General features: G+C 35.8%; 1 protein-coding gene across 5 annotated transcripts; it reads left to right on the top strand.

Moving 5' to 3' along the window:
* Positions 1-204: 204 nt before the first annotated feature.
* Positions 205-22,289, top strand: LOC130875750 (UDP-glucuronosyltransferase 2A1). Of its 5 annotated transcripts, XM_057771889.1 has the most exons (7): positions 205-919; positions 7,402-8,031; positions 16,518-16,666; positions 18,685-18,816; positions 20,194-20,281; positions 20,809-21,028; positions 22,010-22,289. In XM_057771889.1, exons 1-7 carry the CDS (start codon positions 205-207, stop codon positions 22,287-22,289), a joined length of 2,214 nt encoding a protein of 737 aa, XP_057627872.1. The 5 variants fall into 5 exon arrangements, with proteins under 5 accessions (XP_057627872.1, XP_057627874.1, XP_057627873.1 ...); XM_057771891.1 differs by lacking the exon at positions 7,402-8,031; XM_057771890.1 differs by lacking the exon at positions 18,685-18,816.
* The last annotated feature ends 2,957 nt before the right edge of the window (positions 22,290-25,246 follow it).

The raw sequence follows: 25,246 nt of genomic DNA, 5'->3' as shown, positions 1-25,246 counted from the left end.
GGTAGGAATCACATTGAAAGGTAGAACACTTTGCTTTAAGCCTGAGTCCATAAAATATGTATCCATCTAATAATACTTGAAAAAGAGAGAATTATTAAAAAATACCAATTATTTTAAAAATATGGAGTCACATTTTTTAATTTTTTTGGTAGAAAAGTGAAGAAATTTGTTCAGCATCTTCAGAAGTCTACAACAAACGACATCATGTTGAGCAACGTTTTGCTGTGGTCTCTTCAGATAAGTCTCCTAGGGGTCAGTCTTGGCGGGAATGTTCTCATCTGGCCAATGGAAGGTAGTCACTGGCTAAATATTAAGATAATAATAGATGAACTCATAAGAAAAGAGCACAATGTGACTGTCCTTGTTGCCTCTGGCGCACTTTTCATCACACCGTCAACTAGTCCATCTCTGACATTTGAAATATATCCAGTATCCTTTCGCAAGGAAAAAATAGAAAGTGTGATCAAGGATTTTGTTTTGACATGGCTGGAAAACAGGCCCTCTCCTTCAACTATCTGGACGTTCTATAAGAAGATGGCCAGAGTCATTGAGGACTTCCACATGGTGTCCAGAGGTATCTGTGATGGTGTTCTTAAAAATGAAAAGCTGATGGCAAAGCTGGCGAAAGGGAAGTTTGAAGTTCTGTTATCAGACCCAGTATTTCCTTGTGGTGATATCGTAGCTTTAAAACTGGGAATTCCATTTATCTATTCCTTACGCTTCTCTCCCGCCTCTACAGTGGAAAAGCACTGTGGAAAGGTCCCATTCCCTTCTTCCTATGTTCCTGCAATTTTGTCAGAGCTCACAGACCAGATGTCTTTCACTGACCGAGTAAGAAACTTCATCTCCTACCGAATGCAGGACTACATGTTCGAAACTCTGTGGAAGCCATGGGATTCCTATTATAGTAAAGCTTTAGGTATGTAGCCATTCTAGCTCTAAACATGGCTTCAGTAAGTTCTTCATTGTATACAAATCTATAATTTCAAGTTTGCATAGCAGTGCACTCGTATATCCACATGTAAGAAGGAAAGAATGTTTTTAAACAAACATGGGCTATAGAATTATGGGACCAATTTACTAATTTTATGGACTTAATGTTTCAACCACTATATGAACAAAGTTTTTGAGAAATAATTTGGTTGCTAATTAAGACTAAATCTTATTTAGAATTTATATGGGATTAAAATTTGCCTTGAAAGTTTGGTCTACTGTAGAATACATCTGGAAGAAGTTATATATTTTATAAACCTTTTGTTGTATAGATTGACATCTACAAAAATTTTTTTATTATACATAGAGTCTCCAACTAGTGCTTAATAAAAACTAAGATAAAGGTCAAAGACATTTGAAAGCTTTATTTGTTGTATTTGTACACAGCTAACTTAAGTAAAAACGCAAAATGAAATATCTAATTATTTCACTTAATTACTTAAATGCAATATAGTTTTTATTTGGTGAGTAATTGCAAATCTAATGTTATAAAACATGTATATCGATTACATAAAGTGTCTATAGTTAGTCTAAAAATCAAATTGTCTTTGCTCTTCTCTCACTTTTTTTCTGAGGTTTGTTATTTATTCTTCACTAACCATGGATTTTTTAACATTCACCAGGCACTGGCTTAGATTAGAGATTGTCATTGGAATGATGTAAAGCCAGAGGCATTATGTTTATGAAGGGAATAATCTATTAATTATGCAGGAAGATACAGAAATAGGGTAGAGGAGATAGGCTTTGCTTGAATAATCAAAAGTGAGTGGCGTTCTGAAAAATTTTAGATTCCACCATGACACAGTTAAATAGCAAATATTAGTCTCCCTGAAAAGCAATCATTGGACTGGAAATTGTGCCTAAATTGGGAACCAAAATTAGCATAATATATTCTGGCTATTACGTGTGACTTACTATTAGTGTAGACCAATATGAGAAAGGGGGGATACGAGAAAAATGGTAGAGATGACATGGTTGTTAATTCAGTGTGTGTGTGTGTGCTTATATGTGTGTTTGTGTATGCATGTGTGTGTGCACGTGTGTGTGTGTATGTGTGAGTGGTAGCTTATGTACACATGTGTGACAGTGGGTGTCTGTTCATGCCAGATGTAAGAGGAAGATGTGGGGTTTTCTGTTCTGTCATTCTCTGCCTTATTCCTTTCAAAATTTATCACTGAACTGAACACTTCTCTAAACAGCAAATTTTCCACAGTTCTAGGGTTACAGACATATGTGGACATATTCATGATTGTTTTCAAAGTGGTGCTGGATTCTGAACTCAGGTCTTCACTCTTCTGTACCAAGTGCTCTTTCCTACTGAACCCTCTCTCTAGATCCTCAATATACGTTTTAATAGTCTCTTGTAAGTTATACTAAGTGTTTCAGCTTGCAATTGTTTAGAGGGATTTGTTTTGATTAAAAAAAAAACATGTTTTATTGAAATGGCTGGACATGCAGAGGTTGCGTTGAGAGCCTTGGGTCTTTACTACTTCTTCATTGAAGGAGCATTAGCAAGCCATTCTCAACTTTAAAATCATAGTTCTCATGATTACTACCTATCATACCTATGAGATTATCTGTCACTTAGCCTTCCTCAGGATGAAGTTTCACAAAGCCCATTGTTCTTTGTTTTTAAGTTAGTGCTGGTTATAGAATCACATTGTTCTAGACTTGGGGCAGGAGAGACTAATCTTTCTTAACATTTTGTTCATGAGAAAACAATGAGGATTTAAGCAGATGTTCTTGATATACAGCATCGTGTTGCTAATTGAATTACCCTCTTCTGGCTCAAAATGCCTATATAAGTTTGTTTCTTACCAAGATATAGTAATCTGGTGATCTGAGCGACATGAAAATTCATTTTTAAAAGATCAGGTAAGAATAAAAAATACTGGCATGCTAGAGTAAGTACCTCATTTTAGTGCAATATATCATTGATGTAGAATAGTAATAAGCAATGGGTTTGGATCTCCTCCCAAAGGGTCATTGAATTTATCATCTGCTTTCCCCTCTGTTCTAATGCATGTTTTGTAATGGGCCCAAAGACATTCAGGTCTCAAATTGTCACAGCTGAGAAAACAAATGAGCCAAATTTCCCGGACGTTATAACTTCTCTGTGAAAGAATGTAATGAGAACCACAGAGTGGGTTCTTAATCTCTGGTAATTACTAGGAATTGAATCTTACAATGTAAAAATTGTATGTTTTTTCAAATTATGACTATTTCATTAAAACTCTTGGATCTGAATTGATAGTAGCTAGCCATAGTTAACTTATACTGTTCCTAGATGTGTTTGTGTATGTATGTATATATATATATGTATATATATATATATATATACACACACACATAATCACATAACTTTGTTATTTCACTTCCGAGAAAGAAAAATGATTATTACAGATGAAAGTATTGAGATTTCAAAATATCAGGTATGATAAAGTAAAATCATATACTAATAACTTAAATAATGTTCAAATAAGTCTCCTGTGCCTTCTTATTTTAGGATTTTGTTCTAATTTGTTTTTGATAGCTGAATACACTATTACTGCATCTAATACACCTCCCCTTCCCCCTTACCTTTCAACTCCTCCCTCCTTCCCCCTCTCCTTCCCAGTCATGATTTCTTTGTCAATTATTATTGTTACATGCATATGCAATATATGTATTTATATATGTATAAAGTTTGTTGAGTCCATTTAGCATTGCTTATATGTGCAAGTGTCCAGAGCTCAGTACTTGGGGTTTACAAACCAAGGCAGGAGCTCCTTACTAAAAGAGACTGGTTCTCCCTCTTTTGGGAGCTGTTAGCCACCTGTAGCTATTTATCTAGGGGGTGGGACCATATTGAATTCTCCCCATCTATACTGTCATGTCATCTGACGCCATTATTCTGTTCTTATTTAGGTAACCATATTGGTGAGATTTCATGGATGCATTTTCCCTGTTGTGTCTAGGGACAATGTCTTGCAGCAGGGGTCCTGAATCCCTTGCTCTTACAACCTTCCCACCTCCTCTTCTCTTATTTTCACTGAGGCTGAGTTGTAGAGTGTATTTCAGTTGTATCAGTTGAGGTTGGACTATCTCAACATAATAAACTCACAGACAACATCATCCTTAATGCCAAAAATACAAAATAAAGCCTACTAAAATCCCTGTTTTTTTTTTTCAATGTTGTGCTTGATGCTCTAGCTAGAGCAATAAGACACAGGCAGGAAATTAAAAGCCTACAATCAGGAAAAGAAGTTAAGTTATCCCTATCTGCAGATGATATTATAAGAGATCCCCAAAATTCCACCAGAAAACATAAAATGATCAATAGGTTCAGCATAAAAATATGAGTAGACTTACAAAAATAAGTAGCCCTATATAATGTATAGTACCCATCAAAAACAGGAATGCTGAAAAAGAAATCATGAAAGACTATCTTTCATAGTATCTTCAAAAATATATCAAAGACCTAGGAGGTGAAAGAATTCTTCAATGAAAGATGTGAATATCTGAAGGAAGAGATTGAAGAAAACATTAGAAGATGAAAAATTTCCCCATGCTCATGGATCAGTAGAATTAATATTGTAAAAAAGACCATGCTACCAAGAGCAACTTACAGATTCAATGCAATCCTAATCAAAATTCCCATGACACTCTTTTAAGAAATAGGAAAAACAAAACAAAACAAAATTAAAACTCATATAAAATCACAAGACCTGAATAGCCAAAATAATTTTAAGCAAAACTGAATATGCTGAGGGATTACCATACCGGACTCCAGAACTTTTAAATTTAAGACAAAAATTTATCAGGTATTTAACATAATTTCATTTAAACATTCCTAGATATTTTCTTTTAGTTTTTTGAAAACTTTGTAATTCTGTCTTTTAGCTATTTTTAATTTCCTGCATGAAGATTAATTACCCATGTTGTTGCTATGTCATTCACTATTCCTTAAAGAATATAGCTCTCTGGGGCTCTCTGATCTCTGAGATCTGTTGTCTGGGATATCTTTTCTAGCTCTAAGAGACTGCTGTAAACAGTCTCGAGCTGAAAATAAGAAAAAGGGCCTGTACATTTCAAATATGATTGTTTAAACTTAAAACAGGTAAATTTTATGTTTATTTTTATGGTATTTTCAAAAACACCACCAAAATTTTGCAATATTTTAAAGAGAAAATAATACAGATATTGCATAACAGTGGAATATATAAAATTCATTATGCATTAATATAAGTTTTATGCTCTGACCGCTACAAAACAAGCAGGAATTTGAAGGAGCATCTTTTGTATATTTAGGATAATATATTATATATAATTGTATAATATAATATTCTGTATAAAAATTAACTGAGAAATTTGAAATATCAACAAAACTATTTTAACTAAATGCTGTATTCAGATTTTTACATGAACCGGGTACTCATGGAGACTAATTGATTAATGTAAAAGAGAGACTTGAAAATCAGTAAGTAATTTTATCTATCCATGTGCCACTTTCTTTATTAAATCAGACAGATTTGATACAAATTCTTCTCTTTCCATTTATGGAAATTTAATTCCATCATATAATACCTACAAACATCCATAAATAACATGTATTTACATTATTTGAATTTGTACTTGTGAAATATTTTGGTAATATATGGAACTAGGAATCAAAATACATCAGAAGCCTGAGGCAATTCTCATGAAGATAAACTCTTTACCATCCAAGTATAATTTCTAAACAAATAAATGCATGTATCTGTTGTTAACTAAATGCAGTATTTCTTTATCACAGCATAATAAAATTATCTTACTGCCCAGCAAGGATCATTTAAAGCTGAGAAACTGATACTGAAAATTTTCTGTTTTAAACTCCCAAGTAATTTAGTGGTGCTGCCAATGACACTCTCTACGGACACCAAAATGAGATATTTCACACTCTCATCTGGCTTCTGTGTTTCAAAACTGAATTGGCTGCAAACTACTACAGCAGTCTCCAAATTGAAGCTGTCTCCTCAGAAATTATAAAAATCACAATTCTAACAGCGCATCATTCCCAAGTTTTCTTTCTCCCTCTTTGTGGTCCTTCAGTTACTAAAGTACCAGGAATTTCAAGATTCAAAAGTAACTGATTGTGAAGTAATGTTGCATGCTAAATGTCCATATTTCAGTTTTGCTTTTCATCCTCTTGATTATATTATTTGTTATCATGGCTCTGTTTAATAGCATTGTGATGAGTCTGACATTGCAAACTTATGTAACTGCTTTTGCTGGGTTCAGATTGGTTCAGAATTTCAAGTGGTACCTCTAAACCCATCTCAAAAACTAGATCACTAATTATCATTGGACACTTTAATCTGCTAACTTGGGAACTTTTTTAGACTGTTAGGATCTTATGTAGTGTCTTTCCTCTGAGGGAAGCAGTCTTCATGGTAGCTCTACAGAGACTGCTAACTTACAAAGCAATCTAACAAATTAGTGCTGTTGTCATTCATTTATATCAAGAAAAGTGAGTCTGAGAGGTCCAGATCATTCTCCAGCATCTTCAAACCTTCAAAGGATGTAATGCTTTTGGTTGGGACTTACTGTACTCCTGGCTTCCTCTTGTGTAGTCTCCTATATATAGGTAAAACAGACCCTATTTCAACAGCCTTTAAGGAGCTGTGTTTTGAATTGTTTTAAATGTTGCCTTATGGAGAAAAAAAAAGCCTGTAACAAGGAGGTGAGAAGAAATTATAAGCAACTCAGATAAAAGGGGCATCCTCTACACAATGTTTATTAGCGTACCCCACTACCCAATCAATCTAAAATTTCTAAAAGTAGTTGTTGGAGGAAATAGCAAATAAGTAGGCTTTTTTTTCAGCTTTCTTTCTAAATGTGAATGATAATATAGGTTTGGCAGTGAGTCAAAGTTATGAATATACTCCAAGTTGGATGACTTTGTCATATTAGTTTCGGGACTCAATTGAGTACTCAGCGAAGTAGAGGACATCCAATGTTGGAGACTCTAAGAAGATAATGTATACAGATAGCTTATAATGAGGACACGTGATTTTATGAGTGGATCTGGCATCACCGAACACACAGACGCACATTTCATAATTTCTGTTCACTACACTTGGACTAGATTTCTTGTCTACCCACACTATAATCATGTTGATACATTTTAAATTCAGTTCTGTGAGTTCCTTCTTAACTTATATAACAGTTGATCTATAGGTGGGTGTAACTAGACTATCATATTCAATATTATTTTACCTGAAATATACCTAAATACATTGAACTTTTCTTTTTAATCTTAAAAGACCCGCAGTAGACAGTTTCCCACTGTGGATGCCACCATGATTAAGAAGTTTTCCCAGCTCTATGTTTTTCATTTGGCTCTGACTGAAGTTGTCCTCAGCGGGAATGTGCTAATTTGGCCTACAGACGGCAGCCATTGGTTAAACATTAAAATCCTCCTTGAAGAATTGATTCAACGAAATCACAGTGTGACTGTACTGGCTACATCAGAAACTTTATTCATCAACTCCAGTCCTCACGACTTTATGCACTTTGAAGAGATTCCAGTTTCCTACAAGAAAAGTAATATAGATGAAATCATTGAACACATGATAGCCCTGTGGCTAGACCACAGGCCAACACCTCTCACCATGTGGACATTCTACAAAGAACTAGGAAAGCTCCTTGAGACTTTCTACCAAGTAAACATTCAAATCTGTGATGGTGTACTAAACAATCCCACACTAATGTCAAGACTTCAGAACCGTGGCTTTGATGTGTTAATAGCTGACCCAGTAACAATTTGTGGCGACCTGGTTGCTCTGAAATTGGGAATTCCGTTTGTGTATACATTGCGTTTCTCTCCAGCCTTTACAGTGGAGAGGCACTGTGGGAAAATCCCAGCACCTATTTCTTACGTACCTGCAGCCCTGTCAGAGCTCACTGACCAGATGTCCTTTGGTGAAAGGGTTAAGAACACCATATCTTATCCTCTGCAGGACTATATATTTCAGTCCTACTGGGGAAGATGGGATTCATACTACAGCAGAGTTCTAGGTGAGTCTCAACATCTGTGTCATGATGACCCCAGGTGCCTTTGTTCTTACTCATTCAGTTAAAGTTATCCACCTGCTGGATGAGCCACAATTGAGTGAATGTACAAGGTATATCTCTACAAGTCTTTAATTACTGTTTTTCTTTAAGAAAATTCTTCAAAGATGTTTGTAGTGATATTGATTTGTATTCAGTTTTCATCCACTGGAAAGAAAATATTCTTATTTAGTCAGTAGCTTTACAATGTTCCTATAAACATTCAAATATCAATACATTTCTCTTTAGCAAGGTAAATTATGACATACCCACACAAACAAAATGGTAAATATTGTGATAACATATAATCTCTCCATTCTTCAGTCTTTCTTTATCTGCAAAAAATACATTAGAAAACAAAAAAGTCTATCATTGGAAAACCCATGTTTATAATCTAGCCTGCTGTTTGCTATTTGCCTTAAACATCTCAGGAGGGCTAGCCGTCTCTACTCATGATGCATCTCTATCTCCCATGTGTCTATAGTCTTTTGGCCTTAAAGTTTCCTTATGAAAATCAATCAGATAAAATAATGTCAACTGAGAAAGCCAGTTCTAGATGGTTACTCTCTTCCTGATGTTAATAAGATTACCTTTATATTTTCTTTCTTTCCTGATGGCTTTTCTCCAGATTTGTAAGTACTCAGGGGGATTAATTAGTTCAAAGGTTAATACTGAATGCTGCCAGTGGCATTTTCTTTCAGAATTTAGTTGCAAAACATTATCCGCTTACACACATTTTGCTCTTTTCTACCTCCCTCTATTTTTTTCTTTTTCTTCCTTACCTCTTGTTTCATTTGTGTAAAGTAATATTTACTGAGCATAAAATAGGTACCTAATATTTCCTACATATAAAAAACATAATAAGTTTACAGCTTACAGTCAAAATTACATTAAAAGTAATATATGCAAATAAGCATTTAAGACTGAACATACTTTAGACTATACTCTTTATTAATCTTCAATGTCACAGCCATAATTACATATCCATGAAGATCAGTACCTAAAATTAATTAATACATATCTGCAAAAGAAGGGGTAGCACCATAGCTTTGTATGTAAAGTACGTGCTTTGTAAGCATGAGAACTTGAGTTCAATACCCGGAACATATATTTAAAACAAACAACAATGATGACAAACAAGCAAAACCAGCAATTCGTGGTTGTGCATACTTGCAATATCAGTTCCCTGGAGTACTGCTGGTCATTCATCCTAGTTCATTTGGCAAGTTATTGAGAGACCCCATACCACCACTGACATCAAAAAATGGCATCTGAGGTTGACCTCATGTATATGTGTACACAGACAGACATAGACAGAGCAGTACATGACTTCACATGTACATACAGAGAGGTAAGCAGAGGCAATGGTGACTTCATATGCACATACATAGAGAAGCAAGCAGAGACAATGGGTCTTTATATGTACATATGCAGAGATACATGGAGAAGTAGAGGATTACTCCAAGAAAAGCATCACTTGGACATTATAGGGCACCTACGCTTACGAGCTCACTCTGATTGCAACAATATGAGAAAAGCCTGTGCTAGTCAAAGCTGTACCAAATCTGAGTTGCTGACAGGAGCTAGTCATGAAATCCCAGCCATAATCCGGATCTATTGGCAATTGCTGGCTGCTAGAAAAGGGAGTTTTCTCTGAGAGTGTAATAACTCTACAAGTTCCACCGGAAGACAATGCTTTAATTTAAGCATATTAAGTCAGCACAATTTTATCTTGAAGGATTTAAAAAACAAAACAGGACAAAAAGTTGGGTGAGTTTGGAAGAGGATGGATCTGGAAAGAGTTGGGTAAAGGGTAAAAATGACCAAGGAGCATTACATGAAACTCTCAAAGAACACACACACACACACACACACACACACACACACACACACACACACACCACTAGGTGGGAGGTAGTTCTTAGTGGAGCCCAGGATGATTAATGTGAGTTTTTATATCTTTAGATGTAGTAAACTGATAAGTTCTAGTCTTTCTTGAATAACTGAATGTTTTAGCCACAAACCATATGGGGTTGGTTGAAAATATTTCTAAAACTACTCTTGCCCTGTGTGGGAAAAGTAAAATTTAAAAAGAAAAAAAAATTGCAAAGCATGTGACCTCTGGTATGGCCCAAGTCTTTCCTCTTAATGTAAGTCATATGAAAAGTACAACGCCCATGACAGCCTTTGTAAATAGAAATTTCCCAGCTTCTTACTTTATCTGATAATGATCTAGATTTACAAATCCGACCATTTGAGAAATTGTTTGCTAAATACTTAAGTACATTATTTTCCTCAAGTTACCAAACTTCTTATTCTACTTTCTTCTGTGTGTACCTGTGCCATGGTGTGCAGGTGGAGGTTGTAAATCAACAGTTTGTGTAGGGCATCTCCCCCTCTGCTAAGCAAGTCCTGGGGATTGAATTCTTGTCCTTTAGCTTGGTGGCAAATACCTTTGCCCACTGAGCCATATCACTAAACATCTCTGAACAGGAAATATTTCAGTAGGAGTACAATGTCCAAAACTGGTACTATGTAATGATTTACTTTAGCAATTATATAATTTTACAGTTTTATAAATACCCAGTGTGAATAAGCTGATAGTGAAAAAAAGAACTGCATTATTTTTATATTATTATTCTGAACATAAGAGATTTCAGAAAGTATTCACTTCCTACAGTTTCCACTATAATGTTATTCTTCTATTCTTTAGGGGAAAAGTGGAGTAGAAAAGTTGGACTGTGGTTCGAGACTACACATATGTTTTCAGGAGAGAGCTGAGCACAAGGACATAGCCTAGTGAACTCATTCATAAGCCTATATCGTGTGTCAGCGGGATTGTAGATCTTAAGGATGAAGTGGTTAGTCACTTTATATACCTAAAAGTCAAGGGAGCAGGAATGTCAGGAGTATGACAAACATGATTGTGCATTTCCAGGAGTGCGTGTAGCAATTCTTCTTCCTTATGCTGTCCTTTGCTCCTCGTCTTCCAGAGTGACTGCTCTCCCCTCTGCATACATTTTAGTCAGGATGATTCTATGCTTTGACATAGCCAGGAGCCTGTCACCCCAGAAACAATGTTGCTTCCTGAAATCGGATTTTGGTCTCCTCAAGTTTACTAACTAAACTTATTAACTTCATATATTACTTAGCAGATAAATTTTGTCATGACAACAGATTATATAACAAAGCGCGAGTTTAAATAAGGGAAGGTTTTTACTTTCACAAGATGACTTTTGATTGTACAATAAATCAAGTCATCTTTAAATTTTATTATCAAATTATTTATCTTGTTCTTAAATCACATCTTTAATTTCTTTGTGCATTGTTTCTTCATTTTTTAGACTGGCAATTAGTTTATTCAGATAGGATCTGTTAACGAGTCGTTAGATATGTTGATTACCTTAAAAATACTTCCACAAATGAAAATAATAAAAAAGGGGTTGATGAGATTAGTCAGTGATGGGATAGCTTACGAGTATGAGGGTTTGATACTGATCCTCCAATCCACAATCCTAATATCGTAGCACTAGAGGTAGAGACAGTTGGATCCATGGAGTCTGTTAGGACACGAAAACAATTTAAATGTCTGCTGGTAAATCATAGGCATATATAATTATGGATTATGTCTCAGGTAGTGTATCAATAACACTTAAAATAGAAATTCTGCTATTGTAACTCATCGAGTGATATTGGTACATGTTGTAGTTTTTGCAATAGATTTCACACACGTAGATAAAATTATATAATACCATGTATAACGTAGTCAAAATTACAGAGGAATAATGAGAAGTAATTATTCCTGGGAGCTAAACAAGCTAGGAATTAGAAGGTATCAGGTTGAAGTCCAAAGGTCCAATTACAAAATGAGTGAATCTTTGATATATATATATATACCACAAAGTATCAGTTGACTGTAATGCATTGTATACCATAACATTTTAAGGACACATATCTTTAAGTTTCCTTTCATACAGACAATGATAATATTCTTCAAATAATATTAAAGGCAAGAGGAAACTCTCTGAAGTCGTGGATATATTCTATCTCAGATTGCTATGATGGCTGCATGGCTTCAAACCAATCAAACTGAACATGCATAGGAATCTTATTATTTATAAAATGTTTCACAAAAATAATTGTTAAAGCTTAAAGAAAGTTTTATCAAATGTGTTGTAAACAAACATTATGAGATAAAATAGTAGTGTTTGATATACCTTCCTTAAGCTTAGTGGCATTGGTTTATGAAGTTATATTTTTATATGAAGCCCTACTTCTAATCTTGAGTTGATTTAAGCAAGACACAGATATTTTATATTTTTCAACATTGCTAGTTTTATTAATTCATGCTTGGATAGCATGAATTTGTATCTATAAATGATTATAGACTTTGAGTATGTAGAATATCAAATATTTTAGGCTGACCTCTCCTGTTGTGGCTAAAGTTCCATACCTGTTAGAGATGTTTCTTTCTTTATTCAGCCCAGTAAAAAACAACAAACCTCACTACTTATAACTCTTTTAGATAAAAGTGTGCACGGAAGCACATTTGTGTAGTGCTGTCTTTGTGAATGATTCTGTTCGCTGTTTTGATATTTGAAAATTTTATGATTAAATGTACCCTAGTAGAAAATACAGATTTTACAGTCCTATTTGTCCACGAAAATTGAAGGAGTAAATATGTATCACCTTGTGGTGATATAGGTTTCTCACGATTGAGGAAAATGTTTAGACATAAGGGGAGGATAAATATATTTACATGGCACTCAATCCTTGCTTTCAGGTTTAAACTCTGAAAGTAAAAGGTGAGCCTGAAAAAATTTCTGAGATTTAGCAATGAGGGAAACAATATCATATAAAGGAGAAACCAATGTAAAAAAAGAAAAAAATTCAAATATAACTTAAATAATTTTAATACTTGAATAGAATATAAAATGAAATAAATCAATAGAAATATACACAAATTGAAGAAGCTAGCTCCCACTGAATTCCAATTCATAAATATAATAACAATAAAAAAGTTATGCTTATTTATTTGATGTAAACTGTATTACTAGCGTTAGATATTAACCAACTCATACTAATATTAACCAATAGGCATATATATTTAAATTGTCTAATTTCATGAGTAAAGGGTTTATAGGTGCTATACATAATCAGTAACTGACAGATTTCTCTCCTTTAGGTGTATTTATAAGTCTGGAAGTTAATATTTGGCTTGCTTCATACTTAAATTGCCACTTCAATTGAATACACACTCACCCTCTGCAGAGCAGGGTGAGGAGACACAGCAGTGATTTTTCAGAAATGAATGAACCGTGACAGTTTTGTTGCTGTGGCTCTGCTGTGCTTCCTTTGTGTCTCTGCCATGGCTCAGCTGTGCTTCTGCTGTGGCTCTGCTGTGGTTCAGCTGCACTTCTGCTGTGGCTCAGCTGCGCTTCTGCTGTGCTCTGCTGTGCTTCTACAGTGGCTGGTCTATGACTTAGCAGTGCTTCTGCTGTGGCTCTGCTGTGGCTCAGCTGCACTTCTGATGTGGCTCAGCTGCGCTTCTGCTGTGCTCTGCTGTGCTTCTACAGTGGCTGGTCTATGACTCAGCAGTGCTTCTGCTGTGGCTCTTCTCCTGCGGCTCAGCTGCACTTCTGCTCTGGCTCTGCAGATTACAGTTTCTTTGATAAGGCCATGGGGTGCATCTAGGATATGAACCATTGACACAACCTGAAGCCTCTTCTCAATGAGCTCATGGAGAGAAGACAGAGGTGACAGTTCTGACTTATCAGACTATTCTCCCAGATCACAATACATCAAGCGTTCTGCACTGGACTTCAAAAGAATCCCTATGCCCTGTGAGAGCAAGATCACTGAACAATCACTATGTGAGCTTACAGATCTAGCTTGAATGCAATGCCAGTTTTGCCACTTTGCAAGCAGCAGGACAACTGGAACATATCTTTCTTCCAGCAACTGGGAAGTGTGAAGTTCTCACCAGACTGCTCTGTCATACCGTGAACTATAATGGATGTTATTAAAATACATAAAGCTACAAGTGAATGTCAATTTAATAGAAAATGCCTTTTATCACAATTTTTAGTTCTCTATTATATCAATTTCATATATTGTGATTATTGAATTTTATATGGTAAAAGTTTTTATGTATCTGGATAAATTGAACTTAGCACAGTTTATGACTATTAGAAATTTATTTCTCTTATTTTTATGACAAATCTATTATTATATCATTTTCACACTTTGCCTTTTCACTTAAATCCCTTCTATATATGCCCTTCTAATCTCTTTCAAAATCATCAACTGCTCTTCATTAATTATAGCATACACATGTGTATATGAACCTGTTGTATTTCTAAATACATAAATACAGTCTGATTGATTTGTATAATGTTACTTGAATATGTGTTCAGGCTGACAACTTGGTAAGCCACTGGTATCCTCCTCTCTGGGAAAGACTATTTCTGCTACTTTCAGCATTACTGACAGTTCTTTGTGTATAGTTGAGGTCTCCAGGTCTTTCCCCTATCCACTTAGGCATGTCTATGGTTGTTGTCCCTGTTCAGGTCCCGCATGAGTACTCTTGTTGATAAGATTTACAGTGCAGCTTTCTGATATTACCAGGAACTTCAATTTCACAGCAAATTCCCTCATCCTTTGGCTCATACAATCTTAGTACATTAAAAGTATAATTACTGGCCGGGTGGTGGTGGCGCACGCCTTTAATCCCAGTACTCGGGAGGCAGAGGCAGGTGAATCTCTGTGAGTTCGAGGCCAGCCTGGTTTACAAGAGCTAGTTCCAGTACAGGCTACAAAGGTACAGAGAAAAACCAAAAAAAAAAGTATAATTACTAAATTATTTACTAACAAGCATAAATATTTAATCAAATTTTCTTTACTTTTTATGGACTTCATATTTATGACCATGAATCACTGCTTGGGTGTGTATGGGTATATGTGTGCATGCCTATGATGCTATGTGTGGATGTGTGTGAAGGCTGGAAGGCATTGACCGTTCTCTCTTAATGCTCTCACCTTAATTATTAAGATAGATTTTCAATGGGGTTCAATTCTGATTTGGCTAGTCTAGTTATAAAATGAGTTCTAGGTATTCATTTCTCTGTAAATCCACAGAACTGAGATTACAGGCATGGGCTACTGACAGCTTTTTATTGAAAGCTAAGAATACAAGCCCAGAGGATCTTGCTGTGGGACAAATATGTTACCAACTGTGTCATCTCCAAGATCCATGTATGGCTGCTTTCACATAGATTTCAGCAACTATTGTAATTATTATATCAATCATTTAAAATTCTCCTCATGAAATTGTCTTAAAGGCTAGAAATACTCATAACGTAAAGCAAGCAAGGGATATAAACACTCTGATGGTGGAGATGTGAGATGGTTTTAATGCACTGCCTGGAAACTTCAAACTCAGTGCCCTTGAACAATGATTATTTGCTATATAACTATATGATTAGGCTGTGTGAGTCCATGAGTGTTTCAAACCAATGCTAAATCATGACCATTGAAAGTAATATCTACCCTGCTTGCACAAGACCAACAGGTTTACATAAAAAGATTTTCATCAGATATTTCTTTTCTCACTTGCAGCACATGTTTTCTTTTTAGGTAATATTAGTATTATTTTTAATATAGATTTCTTCTCTAAACAGCTCTTGAAAGTAGTATGCAATATTTTTCTAGTTGCTTTATTTATTTATATATTTATTTATTTTATTGGTTTTTCAAGACAGAGTTTCTCTGTAGCTTTGGATCCTGACCTGGAACTTGCTCTTGTAGACAAAGCTATCCTCAAACTCACAGAGATCCACCTGCCTCTTCCGCCTGAGTGCTGGGATTAAAGGCATGCACCACCACTTCTGGCCCATTATTTTCTCTTAATGGTAAGTGTTAAGAGAGGTATTGGCAATTCCTATATTTGTATCTCATATCTCCAAGTTTATTTTATTGAAAGAATTAATCCAGATTTCCTGATTAAGAAAATGGTGATAAATCGTTTGCAGAATGGTACTCGTCTAACATAATGCTGAAAGCGGGACTATGACCCTGTGCATAATAGAATTTTTTTCCTAGCTAGAGACTGGAGAACAACTGAAGAGTGGCAAATAGTTCAGAGGATGCAAATAATCTCTCTCCTGCTGTTTACCGGAGAAAATGGATCTTTGTGGAATTCATCTGTAGTTATAACTACACTTACATTTTTACTGCTTTATTGTCTGGAGATGGTATTTGCATATTGCCTTTCTTTCACTATCCCTGGTTTGGCTCTTTTTCATACTCCCCTTCTCTTTAAAATATTGTCTTGATAAGCATCCTAGAAGACCCAAGTTTTCTTCCCAATAGCTGGTAAGGAAATGTAGGATACATTTTTACTTGGCAAACTTGAGTGCAAATTTGCTCCATGCAATATTATGTGTACTCTCCAGGAAGACCCACCACATTATGTGAGACTATGGGGAAAGCTGAGATTTGGCTGATGCGAACATATTGGGACTTTGAATTCCCTCGTCCATATTTACCTAATTTTGAGTTTGTGGGAGGACTGCACTGCAAACCTGCCAAGCCATTACCTAAGGTAGGTCCATGAAGGGTAAGACCTTAGGAGCTGCATGACATGATAGTTGACTTTCCCTCTGAAGTTAACAGCTTTAATAGCAGAGATGCATTGTTGAGTATCTATATTTGTTAGGAGAACTTATTGCTCTCATCACAGTTGCTCTGTTTGAACCATATTGGGTCATTTGGACTTGAGATTTTAAACTTAGATTGGATCTGAATGAGAATAGAAGTGGTGGGGAGCTGGGAGGAGTGGAGGGAAGAGAAACTGTGGTAGGGTATGAGAGAAGAATTTATTTTCAATAAAAGTTTAAAAAGAAACTGTTGTAGGAAGCGGGGCCTGATGGAGGAACATCATTGGCTAATAAAGAAACTGCCTTGGCCCATTTGATTGGCCAGCGTTTAGGTGGGTGGAGTAAACAGAACAGAATGCTGGGAGGAAGAGGAAGTGAGCTCATATGCCTTAGCTCTGCTCTCTGGGGCAGACACGATGAAGCTCCGACCCAGGATGGACGTAGGCTAGAATCTTCCCGGTAAGCGCACCTTGGGGTGCTACACACATAAATTAGAAATGGGCTAGTCCAGGTGCGAGAGTTAGCCGAGAAGAGGCTAGATGTAATGAGCCAAGCAGTGTTTAAAAGAATACAGTTTGTGTGTTGTTATTTTGGGGCATAAGCAAGCCAGGCAGCCATGAGCCGGGCTGTGGGAAGAGGCCCGCAGCTTCCACTACAGGGGCCCTTGTTGTCCCAGCCACCCAGCTAGCTTAACCTCTGAAATAATCACAGAAACTGTATTAATTTAAACACTGCCTGACCCATTGTCTCTAGCCTCTTATTGGCTAACTTTCATATCTTGATTTAACCCGTTTCTATTAAATTTGTGTTCACCACGAGGTTGTGGCTTACTGGGAAAGATTCGGCATGTCTGATTCTGGCAGTTCCATGGCGGTTCTCCCTCTCTGGTTTCTTCATCCCAGAACTCAGTTCTGTCTTCCCCATCTACCTAAGTTCTGCCCCATCAAAAGGCCAAGGCAGTTTCTTTATTCAACCAATGAAAGCAACACATAAACAGAAGGATCTCCTACACCAAGAAACTAAACAGAAAAAGAAAATAAAAGATGATTAAAATGTCTGTGTTTCTATAGTGTGGATATTGCAGTGGGGAATGGAAAAGTCTAACTATGGGTGTATTGCCATGGTTAAAGTCTTCCTCATGTGCCAGGCAGAGCTGTAAACAGGGAAAACTTACCCAACTGTTTGGTAGAGAAACAGTTCATAGAAAGTCCTGATTAATTGTTTAGGACTTGATGAGTAAGAGAATGCACGTGTGAAGAGTCTTCATAAACAGGCAGGGCCTCATACCTTAGTCCTGTGGCTTTAATAGAAAAGGTGGTGATCTGCAGTGTCATTACTACTGACATGTGTAGTAATGACAGATAAGGAATGTCCAGGAACCGATGATGATGAGATGGCTTTAGGTTTTAGCATAATCTCTTTAAGAAGAGAAAGGGATATTTTAGGTGATTGTTAGAGAACATTTTGTGTGATCAACAAATAAAATTTGATGCATATTGAGAATCATCTATATGAAGTAAAACTAAGAAAATGGATAGACACATTCAAATGTTATAGCAGTTATACAATCATTGCATTAGAATAATTTGGGTTTATCAGGCATGATAATAATTCTAAAGCCTGGATTTCTGGACTTAATGGTGTACATTCAAGTAAGCAAACCTTGCATTTTCTCTCAAATAAACTTTGTGAATTGCATGTCAACTTAATAAAGAAGGAGCTGCCCCTATTTTCTGGTCCCTTCTGTGGTAATTTGGAGTCCCATTGGTCCTTGTGTATACTTTATGCATGCATTTGTTCAGAAACATTTCCTAATACAGTTACTATCAGTTTTACATGATATGGGAAAGACAAACCTAAAAATTTTGTTGACCTTTAGTTCCATGTTTTGTACATAGAACTGTAAATGAACAAAATCTCACCTAATGAATCTACCAATTTCAATATGATACTATGTTCGCAGGAAATGGAAGAATTTGTCCAGAGCTCAGGGGAACATGGTATTGTTGTGTTTTCCCTGGGGTCAATGGTGAAAAACCTGACAGAAGAAAAGGCCAGTCTCATTGCCTCAGCCCTGGCCCAGATTCCTCAGAAGGTCAGTACAACCCCAGATTCTGGAGACCAGAACTTCTTTGGACTGATGGGAAAGTGCAACAGGTAGTGGTGTTTTCTGGAAATCTGAAGCTGAACTCTGTAAGTCACTAAACACAACTAGTGCCGGCTTTCAATATTACGGATAGAACATATAAATGATGTTTTATGTGTTCATTTGCCTTATTATATAGTTATTGTGAAAATATACACTTCTATAGTCATTTTCTATATAGGATAGAGAAGAAAACATTAGGCCACTTCTAAAATCATTTGGGCTGGACTGACTGCCACTGGATATTTGAAATTTGGTTTACCAGCATGCTTTTGAAAAGAAAGAGAGCATAAACCCTTCAGAAAGAATTCATGCTAAAAACTATATTCCAACTTTTTGAATCCCGTTAAGACAATATAAAAATTTTGGTATTTTGCAAGTAATTGCATCAGCTCTATTACTCTTTCAAAATCAAATAATCTGCAATCCAAATCTAAATATTATTTTAAAATATAATTATTTTAGTAATTAATGGCACTCAGTTAACCTTAGTATTTATCATTATCATTCTTCAACTCAACTGTCTACTCATTCCTATTCATGGAAGAATCTATAGTCAGTCATGTATTGATTAAGTCCATATGATTGTATAAAGGTAATATGCTGACAAGAATCTTAAAATTCTATCTTTTATGCCTACACTTGTTTCTTTCTCTTTCTTGTTTAGAAATTAAAAACCTGCCTCATTATTCCAAAAATAAGTTTTTAAAAAGTGACATGTCGAAATGCCATATCTAGTTCTCCCTCAAAAAAAAAAAAATCAAACAAAAAATGGAAGAATGGTATAAGCATTGAGATAGACAAAAAATGGTAATAGAGTAAGATAAGGGAAAAGGGAAGAAGAAGAAATAAAGGAAAATAAGAAAAGGAGGAGGAAAAAACATGAAGGAAATAGGAAGAAAAGCTGACAGTAAACAAACACTGACCTCCAATGGAGAAGCTAAAGTCAATCACCAGGGAGCACCACAGCTTTAATCATCAAGTTACATGGAATTGTTAATGTATCTTCTTGCATTTGCATTTGTATTAATAATTTGCACTCCATATTCTGATTTGCTAAAATATATCTATTTGTGTTCTCATTTATTTCTAATGATATTTCAGTAATAAATTTCAAAATACTAATCTATGCTTAATAGACCAGTAGTAGAAGCCATTAGTTGTTCTTTGTCCTACGCTATCTCAGTGTCTGCAAATGCCCACATCAGTAACCCCCTTCTCAACACCACCTAAAGTCTGTACACTACTTGTTCCCAATAACTCACCGCCATAGCACACCTTCACCGTGTGTCTTTACCTACATCATCACAGCATTGTCTTCCACAGGTTTTGTGGCGATACAAAGGAAAGATACCAGCAACTTTAGGATCCAATACGAGGCTGTTTGATTGGATTCCCCAAAATGACCTTCTTGGTGAGACTCTGGGGCCAGAAAAATCTCTATAGTTAAGAAAAACATTAAGCAATTGCTTAGCTTTGAGGAAGTTGACAATATTCAATAATTTTAAATCTTTACATATTACTTCAAGTTTTCCTTTTGTGGTAGTACTGGGTATTGACCCTAAGGTAGCATCATACAAATCAAACACTCCACTGTTGAGCACAATACAACACTTCACATCTAGATTTAAGGTGGATGTAAATTGTACAGGTCCACAGAGTACCCATGCCCTAAAGGATATCTTAAAAATCTCATTGATTTTCAAGTTTCCATCAGATGTGAGACATTACCACTTCATTAATACCTTCCCAGACAATGAAGAAGAGTTAATTTCCCCTTTCTCTGGGAGTGTAATTTCCTGGTGTAGCAATGTCTCCTGTGCTCAACATTTATAGAAAATGCTGCCTTATAGTGTAACTCTTCATCCCTTCTACTTCTGAGCTTTTGCTAACTAATTAGCCTGAAACCTAAACTCACTCCTTCCATTGTCCTCAAAACAGGACATCCCAAAACCAGAGCTTTTATCACTCATGGTGGAACAAATGGGATCTATGAGGCCATTTACCACGGGATCCCTATGGTGGGAGTTCCTATGTTCGCTGATCAGCCTGACAACATTGCTCACATGAAGGCCAAAGGATCAGCTGTGGAGGTGAACATGAACACAATGTCAAGTGCAGATTTTCTCAATGCTGTGAGGACAGTCATTAATGACCCATCGTAAGTGTTAAACCGTGTAAAGCCCTGTCTGTAATGTCTGATGGATGGACTGTCCATCATTTTGGAATGTATCTACCAATTACACATTTTGAATTTAGTGTAGTATAAAGTAACCAGGGACAATGTAACCACTGCTTGTTTCATTTTCAACTACTGAGATTATACCATAAAATTTAAAATAAACCTACTTTGAAAATTCAGTCAATATACCTTTCAAATATAATAATACTAGCGTGTATTATCATGTAGTTTTTATTTTATAGAATTATAAATAAGACGTTAAGCATTATAAACCATTCAGTATCTACAAAATGGAAAAGGTAATGTGTTCAACATTAGCCATGCATACATAACTATTAACATGGTGTTATCTAACATTAATGTCAACATTTAATTCTGAGTATTCTATAATTGCATAAACAGTATTAAAACTCTTAATTCAGGAACTGAACAGCAGTTTAGAAATATCAGTAATTTTTAGAATGAGCTATTGTGTTTCATAAATGTTGACCTTTCACTCTATTCAACCTCACTATTACAAATATTTTAATTGCTTATAACTTGGTTCATTTTATTAAAAATTAAAGTAGAAAAGTTTATGACTCATTTCAGCTCAACTCCACAGAATGTTCACTAGATTTTTTTGCTAACCACATTACTTTCCTCATTTCCATGAATGGACTCTGGAGCTTTACCCTATGATCAAACCTAAGTGAAAGTTATTAATTCTCCACTAGTTATTGAGAAACTTCAAGGGAAAACATAGATTACATTACAGATACTAAGTTCTGTACTTGATATGGTTTGGTTTTGTTTGTTGTTTTGAGATAGTGTCCCTGACTGACCTCCCTTACTCTGGATCCTGTTTGAGAAAAGGTCCTGTATGTAAAAAATTAAATCTATTAGCTAAAGACATGTCATGTAATCACTTTAAAAAAATTTAAACACCAAACAAATGTCTGTTTGTGTATTTTTTTCAAGTTATAAAGAAAATGCCATGAGACTATCAAGAATCCACCACGACCAGCCAGTGAAGCCCCTGGACAGAGCTGTCTTCTGGATCGAGTTTGTCATGCGCCACAAAGGAGCCAAGCACCTTCGCGTGGCAGCGCATGACCTCAGTTGGTTTCAATACCACTCGCTGGATGTGATTGCTTTCCTGCTGGCTTGCGTGGCATCGGCTATATTCTTGGTTGCAAAATGTTGTTTGTTTGTATTTCAAAAGTTTGCTAAGACAAGAAAGAAGAAAAAAAGAGACTAGATCAAGGAAAAGACAATAAAGGTCTCTGGGTTTGGTAAAAAACCAAGTGGAGTAGTACTCGTGCTTAGAGGCACATGGAGCTGTCAGTCACCTATCTTCATCTCATTGCCAAACATCACATTGCTAACCTAGCCAGCAGATAAATTAGTTCTAGGATGCAACATAATCACATTTCCTGAAAGTACCTCATCTTTCCTTTGTTATTTTAGTGACAGTCCTAGCATTTTCTTATCTTCCTGGTCAGGGGCACTATTGATTTAAATAAGTTCTTTTCAGGATGGCATTTAAAATATAAAGCAGATGATAACTAATAGCATTCTGAAATCATGGGAAGGAACACAGAGCATTTTGAATTTCATTTAATTATCACACAAGGATCACAAACACGGGTCCTCATGGACCACACCAATGGAGCACTGACCACAAGGATTAGTGTATCCTGAGAAGACTCATCATTTTATTTAGAAATAAAAGCCAACTCTTGTTATTCTCTCATGTCACTAGTATTAGAGGATGAAGTCAGAACTGTGACAACATATTACCGTAGGAAAACTATATATAAAATTTGTTAGCACCTGTAAATCATGGTGTTCTATTTTTTTGCTTTTCCCTAAAATACATAAAAATCATATTGTTCACAACCTATAATCACTATTTATAATGAGATGTTTCATTTTCTGAAAAAATAAATACTTATATTGAGATCACTGTGTTATTCCTACTCTCCATTTTCTGTAAATTTAAACTCATAATTTTTGACTGTAATAATAATATTTATTAGTTTGCCAGATTTACTGAGAATATGACAAATGTCTAAATTAAGAAACTTAGATTGGTGTAGAAGAGACCTGATGTAGTAGAATTGATGCTCAAATAGATTTACTAATAGATTTGCTTAGAAGGCACTAAATAACATGTAATTCAATTTAGCTAAAGGAGCACTGTCTCTAAAATACCCCCAAAGATAAGTAGTATGCTAACCAGGCACCTTAGAGACCAGCAGTATTTAGGATGCTTGGAGGCTAATACTTGTTTATCATGACTGACCTCTGATTAAGCTCCTTTCCCATTACAATGGAGACAACCCCAATTTACAACCAGAATTAGGCCCACCCTCCTATCCAAGTGCCACTCAAAGCACAGCTAATATTGGCAGGACAGTGTCATAACCACCAGTAAGTCCAGGTCTGTAGACAAAGGTATCTGTCCCACTCAGTCTGGCAGCCATTCAGTCCCAAAATTACACAAAGGCCTACATTAATTATAAACTTATTGGCCAATTACCCCAGGGTTCTTATTAACTCTTATAACTTACATTAAACCATAATTCTTGTCTGTGTTAGCCACTTAGCTTGGTACTCTTATCAATGAAGCCTTCTCATTTTGTTTCCTCTGTGTTTGGGTGACAACTGCAGATTGAGACTTTCCTCTTCCCAGAATTATCCTGTTCTGGTCATCCTGCCTATACTTCCTGCCTAATGACTAGCCAATCACCTAGTTTTTATTAAACCAGCAAAACTGACAAATCTTTACAAGGTACAAGACCATTGTCTGACAGCACTTCCCTTATTTTTTTCTTTCAAAACAAAAACTTTGAATCTAATCTCCTTTGTTTAGCTTTCTTCCTGACTATTATCCATAACAACTTGTAACCAATGCTATAAACAAAGAAAAATATCCATAATACAATTTTGGGGAATGTGGGCACAATTTTCAAGGCTACTTCCTGCTGATTGGGGGCATTGATAGTTTTATAGGGACCTAAAGAAAATTTAGGATTATGGTCAAGTCCTGACTGGAATATTCTGTGAGGTTTGGCCATCTCAGTCAACATTTTGAGGCTGTCCTGTATTTAGAACTCATAGGAAAGTCCAACAGAGGTCCTCTGAAATGTTGCATCCTTTAGGCCATCTGCTCCTCTCAGAGATTTTTTTCAGGGGGTCTTCCTTGATCAAACCTAATTTTTCTTAACCCAGAATGAAACCACAACATCTTATTTCCTATGGAAACAAAAGCAAAACATCTTCTCCAAAGTAGCATATTTTTGACTTAAATTTTGAAGTCAGAGCCCTTTCAAAATATATATGTTATATTAATCCAGAAGCATTTGCAATCAAATGTTTTTTAGCAGCTATTGTTTCTCCCTCAGCCATCAAACCATTCAAAGACAACACAATAACTTACAGTATCCTGATTCTCTGTGTATTTCACATCTTTATGTGGCTTTATTTTAAACTGTATTTCTATTATTTTTAATTTTAATTTTTTGATAACAGGCTTTCTCTGTGTATCTTTGACTGTCCTGGTACTCACTCTTTAGACCAGGCTGTCTTGGAACAGAGATCTTCCTGCCTCTGCCTCCCAAGTACTGGGATTAAAGGATTAACTCCTTTCTTTCTCTCTTTTTTTAAAGGACTTTGTCTTTTTTTTTTTTTTTTTTTTTTTTTTTTTTTTTTTTTTTTTTTTTTTTTGGATTTTCGAGAGAGGGTTTCTCCATAGCTTTTTGGTTCCTGTCCTGGAACTAGCTCTTGTAGACCAGGCTGGCCTCGAACTCACAGAGATCCGCCTGCCTCTGACTCCCGAGTGCTGGGATTAAAGGCGTGCGCCACCACCGACCGGCAGGACTTTTTCCTTTTACATTACAAATATATGTTCCAAGACAACATATATTTTTAAACACCCTGTAAACTGTTTAGAGGTTTTCTTCTTCTGAATTTACCTTTATTGTATATCTCTCTTTTTCTGACCACATGAGTCTTTAATTTGCTAAGCATTATGGTTACAATTAAAACCGTGACTTTGACAGCTGGATCCATCCAATTGCTTAGCTTTCTGAGAGTCTTGCTTCATGGTGGGGTTACTGGTGGGAAACTTGTTTATTACCATAACTCCATGGAGTTTTAAGTGTGCTATCAGCTATTCATAAACACCATTTAAGTGCTTTGTGGCACAGCTTC

Source organism: Chionomys nivalis, chromosome 6 (assembly GCF_950005125.1).
Source record: "Chionomys nivalis chromosome 6, mChiNiv1.1, whole genome shotgun sequence".
Taxonomy (NCBI): Eukaryota; Metazoa; Chordata; class Mammalia; order Rodentia; family Cricetidae; genus Chionomys; species Chionomys nivalis.
This window is presented reverse-complemented; position numbering and strand designations above follow the sequence as displayed.

What these genes read in the sequence shown, in the direction of transcription:
- LOC130875750 (XM_057771889.1), top strand. Translation starts at nt 205, where the DNA reads ATGTTGAGCAACGTTTTGCTGTGGTCTCTTCAGATAAGTCTCCTAGGG. An exon ending in CTATTATAGTAAAGCTTTAG is followed by an intron (nt 920 to 7,401) that starts GTATGTAGCCAT and finishes TTTGGCCTACAG; the next exon opens with ACGGCAGCCATTGGTTAAAC. An exon ending in ATACTACAGCAGAGTTCTAG is followed by an intron (nt 8,032 to 16,517) that starts GTGAGTCTCAAC and finishes TGTACTCTCCAG; the next exon opens with GAAGACCCACCACATTATGT.